The sequence below is a fragment of the Geotrypetes seraphini genome, chromosome 15 (assembly GCF_902459505.1).
Source record: "Geotrypetes seraphini chromosome 15, aGeoSer1.1, whole genome shotgun sequence".
In the NCBI taxonomy this organism is placed as follows: domain Eukaryota; kingdom Metazoa; phylum Chordata; class Amphibia; order Gymnophiona; family Dermophiidae; genus Geotrypetes; species Geotrypetes seraphini.
The window spans coordinates 48,035,529-48,057,591 of record NC_047098.1 but is presented as its reverse complement, the minus strand read 5'-3'; the positions used below and the strand labels follow the sequence as shown (position 1 = coordinate 48,057,591).

The 22,063-nt window shown below is 45.9% G+C and overlaps 1 protein-coding gene across 10 annotated transcripts in view; it reads left to right on the top strand.

The window, feature by feature from the left end:
- The window catches only part of MYO19 (myosin XIX), a 192,863-nt gene that overhangs the window by 69,639 nt on the left and 101,161 nt on the right, over positions 1-22,063 (top strand). For all 10 annotated transcript variants that reach the window (XM_033922186.1, XM_033922183.1, XM_033922185.1 and 7 more), the window contains 5 exons: positions 9,978-10,126; positions 10,859-10,972; positions 16,106-16,241; positions 16,456-16,525; positions 18,058-18,160. In XM_033922186.1, coding sequence (XP_033778077.1) covers positions 9,978-10,126; positions 10,859-10,972; positions 16,106-16,241; positions 16,456-16,525; positions 18,058-18,160 — 572 coding nt within the window. The remainder of the gene's footprint in view (positions 1-9,977; positions 10,127-10,858; positions 10,973-16,105; positions 16,242-16,455; positions 16,526-18,057; positions 18,161-22,063) is intronic.

Below are 22,063 nucleotides of genomic sequence, written 5' to 3'. Positions count from 1 at the left end.
TGGCTCTTACTCTCCTTGCCGATCCCAGGCTTCCCTGGATCTGGAGGCGTCGACATCTTCCAGTCCGTCCCACAGGCCTGTGTTGGCGGACCAGTTGTCTTTTTCATCCTTTTTGAGACAAATGGCAGATGATCTTGATATCACCTTGGACTCGGGGTCTCAATACTCCAAGGAATACCTGGATACCATGCATCTTCCTCATCCTCCTGCCGAGTTTCTTCGTCTGCCTCTCCACAAACTCCTCGACCAGACCTTCATACGATGTTTTGAAACACCATACTCTATTTCAGCCGTTCCTGGTAAGCTGGATGCCAGATACTGCACGGTGCACCACAAGGGGTTTGAGGGCTCTCAACTCTCCCATCAGTCTTTGTTGGTCGAGTCCTCTCTCAAGCGTTCTCATCCGTCCTAGGTGTATGCCTCGGTTCCACCAGGCAGAGAAGGCCGGACTGTGGATAAATTTGGTCGATGCATCTATCAGAACGCGATGATGGCTTCCCGCGTTCTCAATTACAATTTCCATTTTGCCACCTATTTGGAGTTCTTCCTGCCTGTGCTTCGGAAGTTTACACCTTACATCGAGTCTCAAGCTCGTTTTGAGTTCGAGGAGGTCGTGGCCTCACTGTCCCAACTGCGCCTTCAACTCATGCAATCCTCCTATGATGCCTTCGAGCTCTCGGCGCGGGCAGCCGCCTGCTCCGTGGCCATGCGTCGTTTAGCCTGGCTTTGAACCATTGACATGGACCCGAATCTCCAGGACAGGCTCGCCAACGTTCCCTGTGCGGGGGAGGATTTGTTTGATGAGTCCATCGAGACAGTGACGAAGAAGTTGTCGGATCATGAAAAATCATTCCAGTCCATCCTTCGTCCCAAGCCTAAGCCTGCTCCGACTCGACCCTCTAGGCCGCCCTTGATCTATCAGCGGCGTTACACTCCCAGACAGGCTCCTGCTGCGAGGCAACCAGCGAAGAGACAACTGCCTCAGAAGGCTCAACAGAAGCCTCAGCCTTCGGCTGTCCCTAAGGCTCCGCAGCCTTTTTGACTCTCTCGTCGAGAGCATAACCAGCACCGTTCTGCTTTCTCCTGTGTTTCCCATTGGGGGGTCGACTCCATCATTTTTATCATCGATGGACGTCTATCACAACCGACCTTTGGGTCCTAACAATCATCAGGGAGGGATACTCTCTTCAATTTCATCGGGTCCCCCCGGACCATCCTCCAAGAGAGTATCCTTCCAACTTGACCCAGACCGCCCTTCTTCTTCAGGAAGCTCAGGCTTTGCTCCGGCTTCGGGCCGTCGAGCCGGTCCCCGTGGACCAACACAACCAGGGGTTTTACTCCCGGTATTTCCTTGTTCCGAAGAAGATGGGCGACCTGCGTCCAATTCTGGACCTCAGGGTCCTCAACAAATTCCTGGTCAAGGAGAAATTTTGCATGCTGACCCTAGTTTCTCTCTACCCCCTCCTTGAGCAGAACGACTGGTTATGCTCTCTGGATCTCAAAGAGGCCTACACTCACATTCCCATTCATCCGGCCTCTCGCAAGTTCCTCAGATTTCGGGTGGGACATCTGCATCTGAAGTATCGAGTGCTTCCTTTCGGCCTGTCCTCGTCCCCCAGAGTTTTCACCAAGTGTCTGGTGGTGGTGGCTGCTGCACTCCGGAACCATGGTCTTCAGGTGTTTCCCTACCTCAACGACTGGCTCATCAAAGCCGCCTCGGCCCAAGGGGTTATCTCGGCGACCAAACAAACTATCTGGTTCCTGCAGAGTCTGGGATTCAAAATCAACTTCCCAAAGTCTCATCTGCAACCGACCCAGTCTCTCCCCTTCATCGGGGCAGTGCTCAATACCATCCAGCTCAGAGCGTTCCTACCTCCTCAACGTCTGGATGCCCTGCTTCATCTCTGCCAGTCAATGTCTTCTCGCCAGTCCATCTCAGTGAGACACATGATAGTTCTCCTGGGCCACATGGCCTCTACAGTTCATGTGATGCCTTTTGCCAGACTTCACCTCAGAATTCCTCAGTGGACCCTGGCTTCTCAGTGGACGCAGGTGTCAGATCCGTTGTCTCGACACATCCAGGTCACTCCTGCTCTTCTGCAGTCTCTGCGTTGGTGGATGATCTCTTCGAATCTATCCAAAGGTTTGCTGTTTCACATTCCTCCCCACCAAAAGGTCCTCACGACCGATTCCTCGACCTATGCATGGGGGGCTCATCTGGATGGTCTTCGAACTCAAGGCTTCTGGACCAGTGCGGACTGGCTGTGCCATATCAATCTTCTGGAACTCAGGGTGATTTTCAATGCTCTTCAGGCTTTTCAACATCTGCTGCGCGACCTGGTGGTTCTCATTCGCACGGACAACCAGGTCGCGATGTATTATGTCAACAAGCAGGGGGGCACGGGATTGGCCTCCCTCTGCTCGGAAGCTCTCAGAGTCTGAGATTGGGCGATTCGCCACAACACCTTCCTCAAAGCAGTCTACATTCAGGGGAAGGACAATGCCTTGGCAGACAACTTAAGTCGTCTCCTCCAACCTCACGAATGGACTCTCCATTCCAGGCCCCTTCGTCAGATCTTCTCTCAGTGGGGGACGCCTCAGATAGACCTCTTTGCGGCTCCCCACAACTGCAAACTGCCTCAATTCTGCTCCAGGATCTACTCTCCTCTTCGCCTCGAGGCAGATGCCTTTCTGCTGGATTGGGGGAATCGCTTTCTGTATGCATTTCCTCCATTTCCACTCATTCAAAAGACTCTGGTCAAGCTCAAGTCCGATCATGCCACCATGATTCTCATAGCTCCTCGGTGGCCCAGACAACCTTGGTACTCCCTTCTACTTCAACTCAGCAGCAGGGAGCCATTCCTTCTTCCAGTGTTTCCATCACTGCTTATCAGCATCAAGGATCTCTGCTCCATCCCAACCTGCAGTCTCTCCACCTGACAGCTTGGTTCCTCTCAACGTAACTCCCCACCAGTTTTCCCAGGCGGTGAGGGATGTGTTGGAGGCTTCCAGGAAGCCTGCTACTAGACAATGCTACTCCCACAAATGGACTCGATTTTCTTCATGGTGTGTTTCTCACAGTAAGGAGCCTCAGTGAGCCTCCCTTTCCTCTGTTTTGGATTATCTTTTGCACCTGTCTCATTCTGGCCTCAAGTCTACATCGATACGAGTCCTGAGTGCAATTGCGGCTTTCCATCAGCCTCTGTAAGGGAAACCTCTCTCTGCTCATCCTGAGGTTTCCAAATTTATGAAAGGACTTTTCCATGTCAATCCTCCTCTCAAACCTCCTCCAGTGGTTTGGGATCTCAATGTTGTCCTTTCTCAGCTAATGAAACCTCCTTTTGAGCCTCTCAACAAGGCTCCGCTGAAGTTTCTCACTTGGAAAGTGGTTTTTCTGGTTGCCCTCACATCTGCCCGCAGAGTCAGTGAGCTTCAGGCCTTAGTGGCGGACCCGCCTTTTACAGTATTCCATCATGACATGGTGGTCCTGAGCATTCATCCGAAATTCCTGCCTAAAGTGGTTTCTGAATTTCATCTCAACCAATCCATTGTGCTTCCAGTGTTTTTTCCAAAGCCTCATTCTCATCCTGGAGAATCAGCTCTTCACACTCTGGACTGTAAACGTGCTTTGGCTTTCTACCTAGATCGCACCAAGCCACACAGAACTGCTCCTCAACTTTTCGTCTCCTTTGATCCGAACAAGTTGGGACGCCCTGTCTCGAAGCGTACCATCTCTAACTGGATGGCGGCTTGCGTCTCTTTCTGCTATGCCCAGGCTGGATTGCCCCTTCACAGTAAAGTCACAGCCCATAGGGTCAGAGCAATGGCGGCCTCTGTAGCCTTCCTCAGATCGACACCGATTGAGGAGATTTGTAAGGCTGTCACTTGGTCCTCGGTTCATACATTCACCTCTCATTATTGTCTGGATACTTTCTCCAGACGGGATGGACAGTTTGGCCAAACAGTATTACAAAATTTATTTTCCTAAGTTGCCAACTCTCCCTCCATCCCATTGAGGTTAGCTTGGAGGTCATCCACTAGTGAGAATACCTGCCTGCTTGTCCTGGGATAAAGCAATGTTACTTACCGTAACAGTTGTTATCCAGGGACAGCAGGCAGCTATTCTCACGTCCCACCCACCTCCCCTGGGTTGGCTTCTCGGCTAGCTACCTGAACTGAGGAGACACGCCCGGAGCATCGGGCGGGAGGGCACTCGCGCATGCGCGGTGTGGGCATCTCGAAACTTCTGAAGTTTCTTCAAGCAAGTATGCTTGTGAGACGTCCGCATCGGAGCTCTGTCGGATGACATCACCCACTAGTGAGAATAGCTGCCTGCTGTCCCTGGATAACAACTGTTACGGTAAGTAACATTGCTTTTTGGCATGAAATTGGTATGAAGTAGACCTATAGAGCCGGTGTAAAAATTTATAATTCATTTCAAACAAAAGTACACTATGAGTCACCCAGGCTGTCCGAAAAGTCCCCTACGAATCATGGATGCTGTCACCTCGCAAGGAAGATCCTGAGTCCATCGGAGAGCAATAGATTCATAGGATGGCTCGCCCAAATGTTCCTGAAGGTGACGATGATGAAATCGCAATTGAATTTGTACCTGAGCCGTCAAGCTCAACGCCTCCGAGAGGGATTCCATGTAGCGGTCAGTGATGGAATCACACGGCAAAGAGTTCACATAAGAGGAAAGTTGAAGGTAAGTAAGCCAGTCTGTGGGCCTCCAACCATGGTCTCGCTGAAGTTCCCCAAACGTTTTGAGAGAACCTGAAGAATGGACTAATTGAAACACATATTGATTAGATCGTAAATTCCACACCCCAGAAGACACTGGGTCCAGTCCCGCTGTGAATGCACCATTGCCCCTCAAAGGTAAATAAGGAGTCGCCTGAAACGGGATCCGAAGTTGATGACACAGTAATTTCCAGAGACGTCTCAAAGGTAGTAAGAAGAGATCTCTTGCAGAGGAAGTTTTCTTTGGTAAATGAGGAACATAAAGCAAATAACTAAAATGGTAAGGGGCACAAAGTAAAAGTTCCTGTTTGGAGGCCGAAAAATGTCCAGTGCCTCTAAACCAGTCATTCAAATGTCTCATCTGACACGCCTGAGACAGCAACCGAAGATTGCGGAGACCAAATCCAACTCGATCCCGAGGGCGTGCCAAATGAGACAAGGATAAACAAGCTCTCTTCCCATTCCACAAAAACTTTTGTAAACATTTCCCAAGCAATTTATCATGGCGAGCAGATAGTAAAACAGGGATCATTTGAAATACATAAAGCCATTGAGGCACCAGCACCATGTTATACAATGCTATTTTACCCATTAAAGAAAGTGGATAGACCCTCCAATTCTTCAATTTTTGAACTGTGGTAAGAACCATAGGGTCTATATTAAGGGTGTACAGTTGCGTAGGGTCTGGAGAAATAACAATACCCAAATATGTAAGGTGACCCGACGCCCATACTAGAGGAAATGTACCCTGCCATTGCGTCTGCACCTCCGGAGTCAAGGGCAATACCATAGATTTGGATTTGTTCAACACCATACCCGAGTACATACTAAATTCATCTAACAATTCTAATGCCCTAGGGAGAGAAGTTGTTGGAGATCCCAAAGTTAATAAAAGATCATCTGCATAAGCCAATACTCGTAATTAGGAATCCCCCTCAGGCATGCCCTGTAAGACATCATTCCGCATTATAGTACGCAGGAAGGGGTCCAAATACAATAAGAAAAGCAGTGGGGAAAGCGGGCTGCCCTGATGTGTTCCACGCGCTATCTGGAATACAGGAGAACGGGTACCATTAACCAAAATACAAGCTGTAGGATCTTTATAGAGCAGGTGAAGCATGTCAAGAAACCACCCATCAAAACCCATATAAGTAAGCACTTTAAATAAGTACTCCCAATTAACCTGGTCAAAGGCCTTGGCTGCAAATAAACCCACCAATATCCCCTGAGCACCTGAATCCCTAGTACGCTGTAATGCAGTAAGTAATCTGTGAACATTGAGTACTGAATGACGATGTTGTACAAAACCCACTTGTTCTGAAACTATCAATGTTGGCAGCAAGGTATACAGTCTATTAGCCAATATTTTATCTAGTATTTTGATATCCACATTAATTAAGGATATGGGTCGATATGATTCAATGTCCGTCTCGAGTTTACCCGGTTTAGGTATTAAAGTAATGAATGCCTGATTTGCCCCTAAGGGAAAAGACCCACCCTCCAGGGCCGCGTTATAGTATGCCTCCAGAGGACCACATAGGGAAGGAAAAAGTAGTTTATAAAACTCTGGGGAAAATCCATCAGGACCAGTGCCCCCTTTAAGCTGTTTAACTGCTCCCTGTAATTCCTTACCCTGAATGGGACGATTCAAAAATAATCGATCTGGGGACGACAATCTGGGAACCCCTGCATCTATCAAACAATCCTCCACCTCGGGTCCTCCCCGGTCATCCCTAGAAGAATAAAATTCACGATAGTATTGAAGAAAACTATCCACGATGTCAGGGGTGGTGGTCAATTCCTTGCCCGAATTGAGTAGAATACGGGAAATATGACGATTTGGACTGTGTGGTTTGGTCAAATTGGCCAACAGACGCCCTGCTCTATTCCCAAATCTGTAAAATTTAAACCTACAATAGTGAAAATAATGTTGGGTGCATTCATGTTCAAGGCTGTCTGCGCTGCCACCATAGCCTCCTGAGACTGCGGGGAAGGGTGTGCAATATGAGCACGTTTATGACGTTGGTATTCACGCTCTAAATGTAAAATTCCCCGGGAGATACGGTTTCTGTGTGCACCGACATAGGAAATAACATCCCCCCTTAGAACAGACTTAGCGGCCTCCCAAAATAATAAGGGTCTGTCTTGATGTTGAGAATTGAAGGTCACATAGTCGTCCCATTTTTGTGTAAGATACTTCTGAAAATTCAAATTTTTGAATAAATAGGATGGAAACTTCCAAGCTCCCCCAGACACATAGTCCGTTCCACTCAAAATGTCAATCCAGATAGGACAGTGATCAGACACAGAAAGAGGACCCACCTCGGAAGCCTGTATCTTAGGTAAATGCGCAGACGATGTCAAAATGTAATCTATGCGGGAAAATGTTTGATGTGCCCGAGACTGATGCGTGTAGTCTCGTTCCGTAGGGTGTAGCACACGCCAAGGGTCAATAAGATCTAAGGTATCACACAAATAAGGTATACCCTTAGTGGGACCACATAACTGAGAGGGCCCCGGGCCTGTTCTATCCATGGAGGGGTCTATCACTTGGTTAAAGTCTCCCAGCAGTAGTAGAGAATTAGTGGGATCACGGACACCTACCCCCGCCAATTTAGTAAAAAAAGAGTGGTCATATTGGTTGGGAGCATAAATCATTAGCTAGTTAAATGTAGATCCGGACATATTAACCCTACAGAGCAAAATCCTCCCCAGAGAGTGCCGGTAGAGTTGTTCTACTTTCCCCGGAAATCCCTTTCTGACCAACAGCACCACTCCGGCTTTCTTGTTAGAGGAAGATGTATAGAAAACCTGTCCCACCCAACTTCTCAAGAGCTTAGCGTGTTCAGTATCCGAAAGTCTGGTCTCCTGAAGGCAGGCCAGATCAGCTTTATGATGTTGAAGACGCTGAAGAATTTTACTTCTCTTTACAGGGGAAGTAATCCCACTACATTCCAAGATAAGATACGAAAGGTAGGAGGACTCATGAATACACCAGAAAAAGGTACAGTGCCCAATATCTCATACAGGTTCCCCCCGGCTCCCAGCCATACCGGGGAAAACTAAAAAGTAAACAAGCCATGAATGTAATAGAGAGAGGTTGACAGAAAAAGTACTCAGAAACTACACTGGAAGGATGTATACAAAAGTGAGCAATTCGTCCCACTTCCCCGAACCCAATCCCCCAACCCTTTCCTACCCTACCCAACCTACCCCCCACCCTCCCTCTATCCCCATCCCCTCCATTCCCCCACCCATCTAAATCCTGCACTAACCCAAAACCCTCCAGGTTTTAGGAAAGCAGATCACACCATAGAGGCTATCAGAGCCCTGCCTTCTTAAAATATATCAAAATAGATGCACAAACAACTGTCAACATGCAATCAGAAATAGTAAACCCCCATTACCAGCTTTGCAGTAATAGCAAAGCACTTAAATCAGGTATCTCCAGAATTAGAATCAGGACGATTAATAAACTCCCGCAGAGTCTGCAGAGTCAAATATATGCCACTTCCCATTTTGATGAATTTTCAGGACTGCAGGATAAAGAAACATAAACCGTCTTTTTTGTTCCACAAATTTTGAGCAGGGAGGATGAAATACTTTATGCTTTTCAGTCAGAGCTGCGGAGTAGTCCTGGCCTATGCGCACCGGCAATGATTCATAGGTCAGGGGCTCTCTTTTGGCTCGGAATGCCCGCAGCAGCTCTACTTTATGTCTGTAATAATGAAGTTTTCCAATTACTACTCTGGGTCGCTGGTTAGGTCCAGCGTGAGGGCCCACGCGATGTACCCGCTCAAAGCGAGCTGGGCCTAAAGAGGACGGCATTGGGAGCTCACTGGCCAGCCATGATTCCACCACCGAAAGGAGCACCGAGTCCGCAATAGTCTCAGGTAAACCAATGAAGCGCAGGTTTCCACGGCGAGACCTGTTCTCTAAATCTTCAATTTTATCTTGGCAGAAGCGGAGCTGAGTTGTCAGGGTAGACACCATGGAGTCCATCGCTGTGGCCCCGTCCTCCACCGCCGAAACCCGTGTCTCCAACTCCATTACACGCTTGGCATTGTCTGCTAGTATAGATTCCAATTTTGTTAGCTGGGTGGAAATAGTTTCCATGCGTGGCCCCAATTCCTGTAAGATCACCTGTTGCAGCTCCGATAACATTTCTGGGGAAAATGTCGCAGAAACGGATCCTGTTCGTTTCAATTTTTTTACGTCATGAAAATGACGTAAGAGTCGCCACCGGAACGTCCGCACGAGGCGCGGCCGCCATTTTGTCTTCGCCGGGCCGTAACTTTTCCCGGTCTTTCTTCGCCGATTATGAGGCCATTTGAGCTGGTGAGTGTGCCAGAAATCTGTCCATATAAGTCGCACTAGTTCCGCTAGCAATGGGGGTGAAAATTGCTCGCGCCTGTGCTCAAATTGCAGCGAATTGAAGTGCAGGGCTCCGGAGCCGAACGATCGTGCAGCCGATCAGCTCACAGCATCACGTGATCCTCAAATAATTGATTTTTATATCATATTATGGTCTCAATCAGGGTTCAATTAGAATCTGATAGGGTAAAAAGGGGAGGAAGAAGTTGGATGGTGAATGTAAAATTAATTCAGAAGAAAAAAGTTTTGGAAATGTTTTTAGTCAAATAGTAATGTAATGTAATGTAATTTATTTCTTATATACCGCTACATCTGTTAGGTTCTAAGCGGTTTACAGAAAATATACATTAAGATTAGAAATAAGAAAGGTACTTGAAAAATTCCCTTACTGTCCCGAAGGCTAGTGGGGAAGTTTTTTCCAGAAACTAATAATGATTCGGTTGTTCAAGTAAGCCTCTTGTGGAAGAGGTGCACATAGGTAAGTGTGGGGTAAATTAATCCCACATTGCTTCCCAAATGAAGAAAAACAGAGAGGAGTAGCTGACAGTTATACATGGAAATGGAATGGCTACAAGTGTTGCACAAGAAATTGGGCACAGTAAAGTTTACAGGAAATTAAGAGATGAAAGAGGTAAAAACAGAATTTTTATTATGCCTGGGAATACGGGATTGGACATTTGTAGGAGAGCCATAGAGTAGCTGTTTTATGAACTACATTGTAGAGCAAAGTGACTGATAATATTGAGTACAGTACTGTTGTTATAAAAATGAAAAAAGTTACATAGACAACTTTGTAATGAAGAGAAATGCAGCTTGTATTCTACAGAAAAGTGACTATTTTTGTTTGGTGGTTTTTGTAGTGCTGAAATGTTTGCAAGCAAGATACGCAACAGAGGTGTTCTACACAAATGCTGGGTGCACTTTGGTAGCTGTAAATCCATTTCAGTCCATATTTTACCTTTATTCACCAGAACTCATGAGAGAGTATCACCTGGCATCTAGACCTCGGGTAAGAGCTGGAATTTGTATCTAGATAACCTTGGAACAATGCTTGCCTTGTTTTTGTACTAATAGTATTACCCCTTTAACTGTGTCACCCAGGAGGTTCTGGTTTTCAGATTTCCAGTGGAACATTTTTTGTACCTTGCTATCATATTTCAGCCTGGTTTTCTATTTTTGTCTTCACTCAATTCAAGCTAAAATCTGGTTGACAACTCATTAGATGGCAATGTTAGAAGTAAGATAGGAGCGTGTGGCGCAGTGGTTAGACCTACAGCCTCAGCACCTTGAGGTTGTGGGTTCAAATCCCATGCTACTCCTTGTGACACTGGGCAAGTCACTTAATCCTCCCCCATTGCCCCAGGTATATTAGATAGATTGTGAGCCCATCAGGACAGATTGGGAAAAATGCTTGAGTACCTGAATGTAAACCACTTAGACCAGGGGTGTCCAACTTTTTGGCTGCATTGGCTGAAAAAAAAATTTCTGGGGCTGCGCAAATGCTGCAGCAAGACAGAGGAGGGAGCCAGCAAGACGGTAAACACCTGGGGACAGCAGAGGAAAACACTGCATCGCCCTTGACTGGGGCCGCACAAAATACTTCACGGGGCCACAGGTTGGACACCTCTGACTTAGACTATAGGTGGTATGTAAATACTAAAAATAAATAAGATGAAGGACTGCTTGTGTCTATAGGAAAGCTATACAACTTTTCCTTCATTTGGTGTCTGCTCTGTTTTAGGAATTAAAGCCACATATCTTCACTGAAGCTGAACAAGCTTACAGAAATGTGCAAAGCCATATTGAGCCAGTAAACCAGTCTATCATTGTTAGTGGAGAGAGTGGTGCTGGAAAGGTAGGAGACAGTCTTCAATTTGTTCCAATCAAATCCATGTGAATTCTTTGACATTTCTATGGTGAGCAAAGTCAATACGTGGGAACTAAAAATTCAGGTTGAAAGTTCATAGCTATTTTGCTATCTAAGATAGGAAACGATCATCATATCTCAATTTTAGAGTCTGTATTTACTTTGACATTCAGTGCCAGATTTAGACTTGGTAAGGCCCTAATCTTTATAAAGCTTGGAGGGCCCTTGTTGAAACAGAAACATGATGGCAGATAATGTCAAATGGCCCATTTTGTCTGCCCATCCGCAGCATCCACTATCTCTTCCTCTCCCTAATAGATCCCACGTGCCTTTCCCACATTTTCTTGAATTCAAACACAATCTTTGTCTCCCCCACCGATACCAGGAGACTATTCCATGCATCTACCACCCTTTCTATAAAAATGTATTTCCTTAGATTTCTCCTGAGCCCATCACCTCTTAACATAACATAAAATTTTATTTGTAGACTACATTACACCAAATAGATTGAAGCGGTTAACAAAAGAAAATGCATACACATACAGCAGCTATACAAAATACTATAAACTTAATTCTATTCATTAAACAATATTTTCAAAACAGATAAGTTTTTAAATTATGTCACTAATTCATGTATGAAGTAGAGGACTTAATGATTGGAAGCAGTTCTCAGCTCCAATGAGCAGCCTGAGAAGAAAAAAGTCTTATTAACATGAGCTGTAAGCATTCTTACCACATAAAGAAGGAAAAGAAAAAAAAATCCAGAATTACCACATAGTGAATAGGGACAGCAAATTCAAACAAGTTCAGCATGTGTTTGGTATTTATGTTTATTAATAGTTGTTTTCCTACCATGCTTTTTGTCTAGGGCGGTGGATGGGACTTCTGGGATCTATCTCCGCCGTCTGGGGGGGAGGGGGTATTGGGGAGTTGTTTCTCAGGGACATTGTTGAGTCGCTTGTTTCTCTGACCATTATTGTTTGCTGTATTTTGTCAGTAGCTTTGTTGTATATTTCTATTTGAAAATCAATAAAAATTTTAAAATATAAAAAATACATAAACATATTCATCAAGAAAGGAACTCCATTTAAAGAGTAAGAGCAAAAGTTAACTTTTTTTTTTCTAAAATACTAATCAATCAGCATCTCCATCATAATAATTCTAATAACAGTTCTAATAAAAACAGTCAAATCTCAATAAACCATAATTAAAAAATACAAATTAAAAATTTGTTTCTCTATCTGAAATTAATCACTACATTAATACAAATTACAGATTACAGTCCCAAACTCAATTACCGTATTTTCACGCATATAACGCGTGCGTTATACGCGTTTTTACCTACCGCGCATACCCCTCGCGCGTTATATGCGTGAGCGCGGTATACAAAAGTTTTTTAACATAGTTCCCACCCCGCCCGACGCCCGATTCACCCCCCCAGCAGGACCGCTCGCACCCCCACCCCGAACGACCGCTCGCACGCGCTCCCACCCGCACCCGCATCCACGATCGGAGCAAGAGGGAGCCCAAGCCCTCTTGCCCGGCCGACTCCCCGACGTCCGATACATCCCCCCCCCCCCCGGCAGGACCACTCGCACCCCCACCCCGAAGGACCGCCGACTTCCCGACTATCGGGCCAGAAGGGAGCCCAAACCCTCCTGGCCACGGCGACCCCCTAACCCCACCCCGCACTACATTACGGGCAGGAGGGATCCCAGGCCCTCCTGCCCTCGACGCAAACCCCCCTCCCCCCCCAACGACCGCCCCCCCCAAGAACCTCCGACCGACCCCCCAGCCGACCCGCGACCCCCCTGGCCGACCCCCCCACCCCCCTTCCCCGTACCTTTGGTAGTTGGCCGGACAGACGGGAGCCAAACCCGCCTGTCCGGCAGGCAGCCAACGAAGGAATGAGGCCGGATTGGCCCATCCGTCCTAAAGCTCCGCCTACTGGTGGGGCCTAAGGCGCGTGGGCCAATCAGAATAGGCCCTGGAGCCTTAGGTCCCACCTGGGGGCGCGGCCTGAGGCACATGGGCCCAACCCGACCATGTGCCTCAGGCCGCGCCCCCAGGTGGGACCTAAGGCTCCAGGGCCTATTCTGATTGGCCCACGCGCCTTAGGCCCCACCAGTAGGCGGAGCTTTAGGACGGATGGGCCAATCCGGCCTCATTCCTTCGTTGGCTGCCTGCCGGACAGGCGGGGTTGGCTCCCGTCTGTCCGGCCAACTACCAAAGGTACGGGGAAGGGGGGTGGGGGGTCGTGGGGGTCGGCCAGGGGGGTCGCGGGTCGGCGGGGGGGGGCGGTCGGAGGTTCTTGGGGGGGGCGGTCGTTGGGGGGAGGGGGGTTTGCGTCGAGGGCAGGAGGGCCTGGGATCCCTCCTGCCCGTAATGTAGTGCGGGGTGGGGGTAGGGGGTCGCCTTGGCCAGGAGGGTTTGGGCTCCCTCCTGGCCCGAACAACTAGCGGGGGGGGGGGGGTTCGCAAGAGCCAGGAGGACTTGGGCTCCCTCCTGGCCCGATATTGTCGGGGAGTTGGGGAGTCGGGGGGGCAAGAGGGCTTGAGCTCCCTCTTGCCCCGATCGTGTCGGGGGTGCCGCGGTTGGCTGGGGCAAGAGGGCTTGAGCTCCCTCTTGCCCCGATCGTGTCGGGGGTGCCGCGGTTGGCTGGGGCAAGAGGGCTTGAGCTCCCTCTTGCCCCGATCGTGTCGGGGAGTCGGGACCGCTAAGAGGAAGCAGCAGGACACCGGTAGGAGCTTCTACATGATGGGGGGGTCAGGAGGCTGTGGGGGTGCGAGCGGTCCTTCAGGGTGGGGGTGCGGGTGCGGGTGGGAGTGCGTGCGAGCGGTCCTTCGGGGTGGGGGTGCGGGTGCCTGCGAGCGGTCCTTCGGGGTGGGGGTGCGAGCGGTCCTGGGGGAGTGAAGGGGGAGAGGAGAGTCGGGCGGGCGAAAGGAGAGTCGGGGTGGCCAGAGAAGAGTCGGGGCGGGCGAAAGGAGAGTCAGGCGGCGACGGGAGAGTCGGGCAGCATGCGCGGTATACGGGTGTGCGCGGTATATAAAAATTTCTGTACATAAATGTGTGTTTTTTGCGCGCTATACCTGTGTGCGCGTTTTACACGGGTGCGCGTTATCTATGTGAAAATACGGTATTCAATTTGAGAAAGCCAATTGAAAAAAGTGCAGACCTGCTCCATGCATATTAATTTGAGTTATCCCAAAAACCCGACTGGCCTGGTGGTCCTCCAGCATAGGATTGGGAACCATCGCTCTAAACTGCTGCATTTGATTTGTGGAAAAGTGGTTGTGAAGTTGTTGTTGTGTGGTGCTTTTTGAGAAAATTGAAAACCAGTTGGGTCTGTCTTGTTGCCATCGTAACTGAAAAGTTCTGGGCAAGCTTTCAAACTATTTGTAAGAGGAATAATAGTTGAAGGTCAAACTGATACCTTTTAGCTTTATAAGTTGGCAGGGTAGATGGTAAAGGTGAGTGTAAGGACGGAAACAATGATTCTTTAAGCAAATAAAAAATTATTGGGAACAGTCAGTGGTCTTTTATAAGAAGTGTTGCTGGCCTTTTTATTATGTTGTTAACTGTGGAGAAAACAAAACAAAACTAAGCATCTGAAGTGAGGTGTTCCGTAAGGATTAAAGTGTAGCATAGATAATGACCATACATCCCTTTTTTAGATCGCCTGTCCCGTTGTCCCCATGGACAGTTTTGGGTCGCAGAAATGTCGCAGAGCCCAGGATTTCTCCAATGCAGCTCAGATCAGCACATTGTAGCTCGGACCAGCACAGATCAGGTGCATGCAGCCACGACTGCAAAAGCCTCCCCTGACGTCAATTCTGATGGAGAGGAAGTTCCAGAATTGACATCGGAGGGGGAAAGGCTTGTGTAGTTGCAGCTGCACACACCTGTTGCTGCATTGGAGAAATTGGCAATTGCGGCAGCGGCTTGGGGGGGCAGGGATAGAGAGAGAAGGGGGGGCAAGGAGAGAGAAACAAAGACAGAAAGAAAGGGGCAGGGAGAGAGAAAGAAAGGAGGCAGGGCAAGAGAAAGAAAGACAGAAAGAAAGGGGGCAGGGAGAGAGAAAGAAAGAGGGCAAGGAGAGAGAAAGACAGAAAAAGGGGGGGGGCAGGGAGAGAGAAAGAAAGACAGAAAGAAAGGAGGGGCAGGGAGAAAGATAGAAAGGGGGCAGGGAGAGAGAAAGAAAGACAGAAAGAAGGGGGGCAGGGAGAGAGAAAGAAAGGAGGGCAGGGAGAAAGATAGAAAGAGGGGCAGGGAGAGAGAAAGAAAGACAGAAAGAAGGGGGCAGGGTGAGAGAAAGAAAGACAGAAAGAAAGGGGGGGGGGGGGCAGGGAGAGAGAGAGAGAAAGAAAGACAGGATGCACTGTCAGAAGGAAGCGCAACCAGAAACTCATGAAATCACCAGACAACAAAGGTAGGAAAAAATATTTTATTTTCAATTTAGTGATCAAAATGTGTCAGTTTTGAAAATTTATATCTGTTGTCTATATTTTGCACTATATTTAACGGGGTCTGGGGAGGATCTGGGGGAGGGTCCTGTCCCGTTTTGAGAAAAAAAATAAATGGTCACTTTAAGCATAGACAATATGCTGAAGTCTGTTGCCTTTATTCACTTGGTGACCGTGAGCCTACTACTTAAAATCTAAGATGAAGGCACTGGGAGGTCAAGGGAGAAGAACAATGTAGGCCTATAATTCTTGCTGCACAACAGCCTATGGGTAATCTTCCTATACCACATGACCCAACAGTATAATTAATTGTGTACTTCTTTTTCTCCAGAATTGCCCCATGCATGGTTTTTCTACTTTTTAAACTGAGTTGTTCACCGACCTTGGTTGGTCACTAATGCACTTGGAAGATTTTTCAAAAGTGTGGTAAAATAGAAACTGTTTGTTGTGCAGTTAATTTAAGATGGAATGAAACATGAAAGGAGGCTTTGTAGACATTGTTATATTTGTTGCCTTGTTGTTCCCTTCTCAATAAAAATAATTTTCAAAAAAAAAAAAATAAGTCTGGGGAAATGCTGTGCCAATACCTATCTGACCACTTTTAGAGCACTGTACAGTGCCATTATTACATTTTTTTTTTCTCCCCCCCCCAATCCAGACTTGGACATCACGCTGCCTCATGAAGTTTTATGCCACCATTGCTGCTGCTAATTCTTCATCCCAAATGGACAATGATACTGTGGCAAGGATAGAAAAGCGAGTGCTAGACTCCAACCCTGTTATGGAAGCTTTCGGTAAATATTGCACCCTCCAGTGTACATTATTGTAGACAACGTGTGTGAGGAACCTATTACATGGCAAAATGTTTAAAATGCCATAGCAAGAGTGTGAATGAACATGTTGCATTGGTACAATTTAAAAATGATTTCGGTAAGATGTGAGCCCTAGAATCTGGCTAAGAAACTGCAGCTAAATGCCTGTCCTTCTCTCTCCTCCACCCTCCTCTAGGAAATGCTTGCACCTTGCGGAACAACAACAGTAGCCGCTTTGGAAAATATATCCAACTTCAGTTAGACGGGTATGTCTTGAGTTCCATGTTCCTAGCTACACTTTAGAGCAGGGGTGCCCAATACGTTGATCGCGATCGACCAGTAGCTCAGGAAGGCAACGTGAGTCGATCGCGGAGCCCATCCTGGGCTCCGTGATAGACTCGTGTTGCCGTCCTGATCTACGGGCCGATCAGCCTTCCTCTCCAGTGTTCTCCCTAGGGCCTTTTAGCTGGGCGGTCCGCCCAGCTGTCATCTGCCGCTGCTGAACATTAAAAAAAAAAAACCCGGCTTGGAGATTTCATCCCGTAGCAAACTTATGCTCAGGGCTCTAACGTGTGCGTGCCGGCTTCTCTTCTCTTCCCTCCGAAACCGGAAGTTATGTCCAGGGGGGGGGGGGGGAGAAGGGAAGCCGGCACGCACATGTTGAGAGCCCTGAAGCAAGCGTTTGCTACGGGCTAATACGAGAGACAGGTTAGAGAAGTATTTGTTCTTCTTCCTGCCGGGTCCTGCCTACTTTCTGTTTCCGCGAAGGCAGGACCCGGCAGCATTTCCCCCAATAGGTTGATCACGATCTTGGGCTGATCAGCCTTCCTCTTCCCGACGGCAGAATTGACGTCGGGGAGAGGAATGCTGGTTGGCCGAAACAGGGAGAGCTTGGGGCCTGTTATTGGTGGCGTTGGGTCCTGGTCCCCGATGGCAGTGGCAGTGCCTTGGGGGAGGGCAGGGAAAAAGAAAGAAAAAGGGCAGGCAGGGAGACAGAAGGAAAGAAGAGAAACAGAAAAAAAAGAAAGGGAGACAGAGAAAGAAAGGACAGGGAAGAGGAAGGAAAAGTTGGGGGAAGGAATGAGGTCTGGAGGAGAGGAAGCATACAGGCTAAAAGAAGGGAAGAAAGATTGTATGCACAGTCAGAAGAAGAAAGTGCAACCAGAGACTCATGAAATCACCAGACAAGGTAGGAAAAATGATTTTATTTTAAATTTAGTGATCAAAATGTGTCTGAATTTATATCTGCTGTCTATATTTTACACTAAGGTCCCCTTTTACTAAACCTGCAATAGAGGTTTTTAGTGCAGGGAGCCTATGAGTGTCGAGAGCAGCGCTGGGCATTCAGCGCAGCTCCCTGCGCTAAAAAGTGCTATCGTGGTTTAGTAAAAAGGGAGGGGGGTATATTTGTCTATTTTTGTATGGTTGTTACTGAGGTGATAGTGCATAGAGTCATCTGCTTTGACCTCTTTGAAAAACCCTGGAATATGAATGATAATTAACATTTTCTATGCGTATAGTGTGCTTTGTGTTTTTTTTTTTTAATTTTATTGTTGGTAGATCATTTTGACTTGGTCATTTAAAAAGTAGCTCGCAAGCCCAAAAAGTGTGGGCACCCCTGCTCTAGAGTGTATATTTTGTATTCAGAAATCTGTGTTTGAATTTTTGATGTCTTTTTGCCAAAGGCCTTTTGCTTATCCTTTTATACTCTTCTATCGATATCTATGTCCAGTGTTTATTTTACAGCTCTGTTGCTCATTGTAATGAAGGTTTGGATTAAAATATTTGTTACTTCTAGAGCACAGCTGCTGACTGGTGCTTCTGTTCAGACTTATTTGTTAGAGAAAACACGTGTTACTCATCAAGCCCATTGTGAAAGAAACTTTCATATCTTTTATCAGGTTAGTCTGGTTTCTGCATGACTTCTGCTATTATACTGTTTTCACAGATTATACATAGCAGTGGTCTCCAATGCATAGTCCCTGAAGACCTCCATTGTGACCCTCAAACAGTTGCTTGAAATGTTCTTCATATACTGTAAATGCATTAATTTCAATCTTGCCCACTTTATATAGTAACTGCAACCAATCTCTTAAGTGTGTTATTCAGGTGTCTTATTTATGGAATTTGCTAATGTTGATAATCTGAAATAAAGTAAAATTTTTAAATTTATCCTTGAAATGTTGAAGAATCAATATTAATTTTTAATGTTTAGTACCCAGTCTGAACAAGAAGGTCAAGACGGTTACCGAAATATGTGTAGCTTGAAATCTTTTTGGTGGCCCTCAAAGCTTTCTTATATTCACACAGTGGCCCTTTACATGAAAAAGTTGGAGACCACTGATATGGAATAGTATTTTTATAATGTATGTATAAAGTATCTTAAGTAATCATTTAGTTACCATATCCTGCAAATCCTTTCTCTCATTTTTTTTTTTGCTGCTGTTAGGTTAAGTATAGTCTTTATAAAATCAAGTACAGTATCAAAACAGGAGATCTGCCAATCCCATAAAAGTATCAAACCATTGTAATTAAGCCAAAATATAAGGAAATCTCAAACTCTTTCCCAAATTAATACTTATAAAACCTGGAGTAGGCTGAGCGTGCATAATAATAAACAAGGAGCCAGGCCATAAAATCTCGCATGCCAAGTTTCCAAGGAAGGTTCCTCCAGAATTAGAGCTGCCAAATATGAAGGAAAGATCAAAGTCTATCTTGCTTCAAAGCTGTCAGTTTTAGACATTAAATAGACGTGGAGGGACATTTTCAATAGGATGTCTAAGTTTGAACATTTTGAGAAAGACATCCAAAAACCCAGTAGAGAAAATGTCCATTTTTGAAACCTGAAGACATCTCTTTTTTTTTTTTCCCCCCCCCGAAAATGACCTACCTAGACATTTTGGCCCTTAATGCGTCTATTTTTTTTTGGCCATTTTCAAATATGAAAACATTCAAATGAGCAATGCACGAAAAACAAGTCATTGGGACATACAAGCAGCCAACATTCTTAGCAAACTGGCCATACAGACATCTAGAGGGACACTCTAAGGGGTACTGCAATGAATGTCACTTTTAAAAAGTTCCAGATACAGGTCTCACCTTAACTTGCTTATATTGTATGGGAGCCTTCTAGAATCCTTCTAGAATCCGCCCAAAACTAACTGTATCCACCTGTACACCACCACAATAGACCTTATGCCTGCAGGTGACATCTTTATGTAGGAACAGTAAGTTTATAGCCCATATTAAAGCTTATTTCACTCTGCCTCCTTGTTCCTGGGCATAGCTCCTCCTCCTTAGTTCGTACCAAAGCGAATGACACACTCTATATAGGAGAAATAACAAGGAGTGCACGGGGAACTCCCCAACCAAATCAAAGTCATTCTGCTCTGCAACTGGAACAATTAACACTGAAAATATAGAAAAAAAAATAGATTAAAGGTAATAACTCACTTACCTGAGTGCAACCAGCACTAACATTTGTACAGCTTTCATAGGCATTATCACCATCGAGAAGTATCATTACATTCTTATGCAGCCATACTGAATTTACCCACTAGTGAATTTCTAGTACAAAGGGCATAGTAGTCTGGACAATAAGGAGGTAACAAAGCAGTCCCCCAAATCTAGGGTGGGCCAGATGCATCTGCTTCCAGAACTGAGGCCCCAAAAGCTGCATCTTTTCACGCTGCCGCGTCCACTCTATAAAATGGTGTCTCTCAAACTGTGTGCCACAGCACAGTGGTGTGCTTGAAGAGATTTCGAGTGTGCCAGAGAGATTCCAGAATTTTACTTTATTTTTAAAAATTATCTTCATGAGCATACACTAGAATAGATGACGTGTACGTTGTATACACAAGAGTCCGTCAATGTTATGAGCGTCTGTATGTGTAAGGATACAACCAACCAGACAAGCATCATTCTTTGATGTGATTGGTCCTTGAAAACTAATGGCAAGTAATTTAATTTTTATTTTTTATGCAGTATGCTTTGTTACCATTTGGATCTTCTTATCTTTGCAAATTTGGATTTTCAGATCTGATAAAAATTAAATAAAAAAGAGAACGACTGCAGATGGTGGATGATGAAATGCGTGTTTGCTTGTCAACTATTGAGCCGCATTTTGAGATAATTTGCACTCAGAAACAATCATATCCATCGCATTGATTAGCAATTCTATTCTATCTACTTTAGTTTCACTGTTGTTACAATTATCCATACATGGCTTAAAGAACTTTAAATAAATAACTCTCAAATTTATTTTTTATGTTGGTTTAGCAATTTATAATTTTAGTTATAATGTGCCATGTAAAACATTTGCTCCGTTTAGTGTGCCGTAGCTATAAACATGAAAGGCTGAGATCAACTTTGGAAGATGGAACTGTGGAAAGAGACTCCAGCCTCTGTAAATCTCAGGAAAAGCTCTCTGCATGAGAGCACCTGAAGTTCCGAAATTCTTCTGGCTAACTTGATGGCCACCAGAAAGGCTGTCTTGACATGAGATTCATTGGAGTTGCCTGTTGTAAAGGTTCATAAGGGGCTTTGCTAAGCACCTGTAATACAATATTAAGACTCCATTTAGGAAAAGGCTGTTGTACGGGAGGGTGCAAATGTAATGTGCCATCTGGATGAGAGGCTAGTGAAAACTTTTCCACTCTCTGCTTAAAGCACGATTAGCTTGCAACCTGTACCCTACTCAAATGTGTCTGTGTGCCCATCTGAAACTGTCATACAGGCTAGAATGTACTGTTTATTTCACATCTTTGAGTGGTGGAAGGGGGTCAGTGACCACTGGGGGAATATGTGGGGGGTCATGCCTTAATCCCTCCAGTGGTCATCTGTTCAATTTGGGCACCTTTTTGACTCTTATTTGTTTTTAAAACTGGTCTAGCCCCAAAAGTCTAAATGGTACCCTGGACATTGTTAAATGTTTGATTATCCCTGCAAAAACGTCCAAGTGTTGAGCTCACCCTAATCCTACTCAAAATATGCCTCTCACACACTCTTAAGACTTAGATGCACTGGAGACAAAACAACCAGAAAGGCATCTAGAAAATCTTTTTTGAAAATGCCCGCTTGGACATTTTGACTAGTAAGACATCTAAGTGACAGTTTATTCTGTCTTCTGGACATCTGCCTTTATTGAAAATGAGCCCCATAGTCATTTTCAATTGTTTCCATTGAGAAGCTAGCCGTACCATCATTGCAGTGGTCCCTAGGGACACCAGCCTCTTGTTCCCCCTTTCCAAATCAAAAGGTCTGTTCAGAAGAAATCGCATATCCAGAGGTAATTTGATGTACAAAATATCCTCCAAAAGTTGCAACACCATAGTCCTTTCTCTGATTTTTAAAAAAAAGATTTTATTAGAAAAAATAAAAAATTATATCCAATGCATATACAAAATATAAGAAAAACAATACATTACATCGTTCTGCTGGTGCAACCTCTCATCCCCACTCAGAAATTCAAGCTCCTTCCAATCCTTCCGCAAACACTTGAAAACTTGGCTCTTTTCAAAAATCTAATCACCTCCCATTCTCTAGTATTCTGTCCCTCTCTATCTTCTTAGTCCCTCTCCTATATCCTTTCATTGTAGTGTGTGGCGCAGTGGTTGAATCTACAGCCTCAGCACCCTGGGGTTGTGGGTTCAAACCCCACGCTGCTCCTTGTGATCCTGGGCAAGTCACTTAATCCTCCATAGCCCCAGGTATGTTAGATAGATTGTGAGCCCACCAGGACAGATAGGGAAAATGCTTGAGTACCTGATTGTAAAACCGCTTAGATAACCTTGATAGGCGGTATA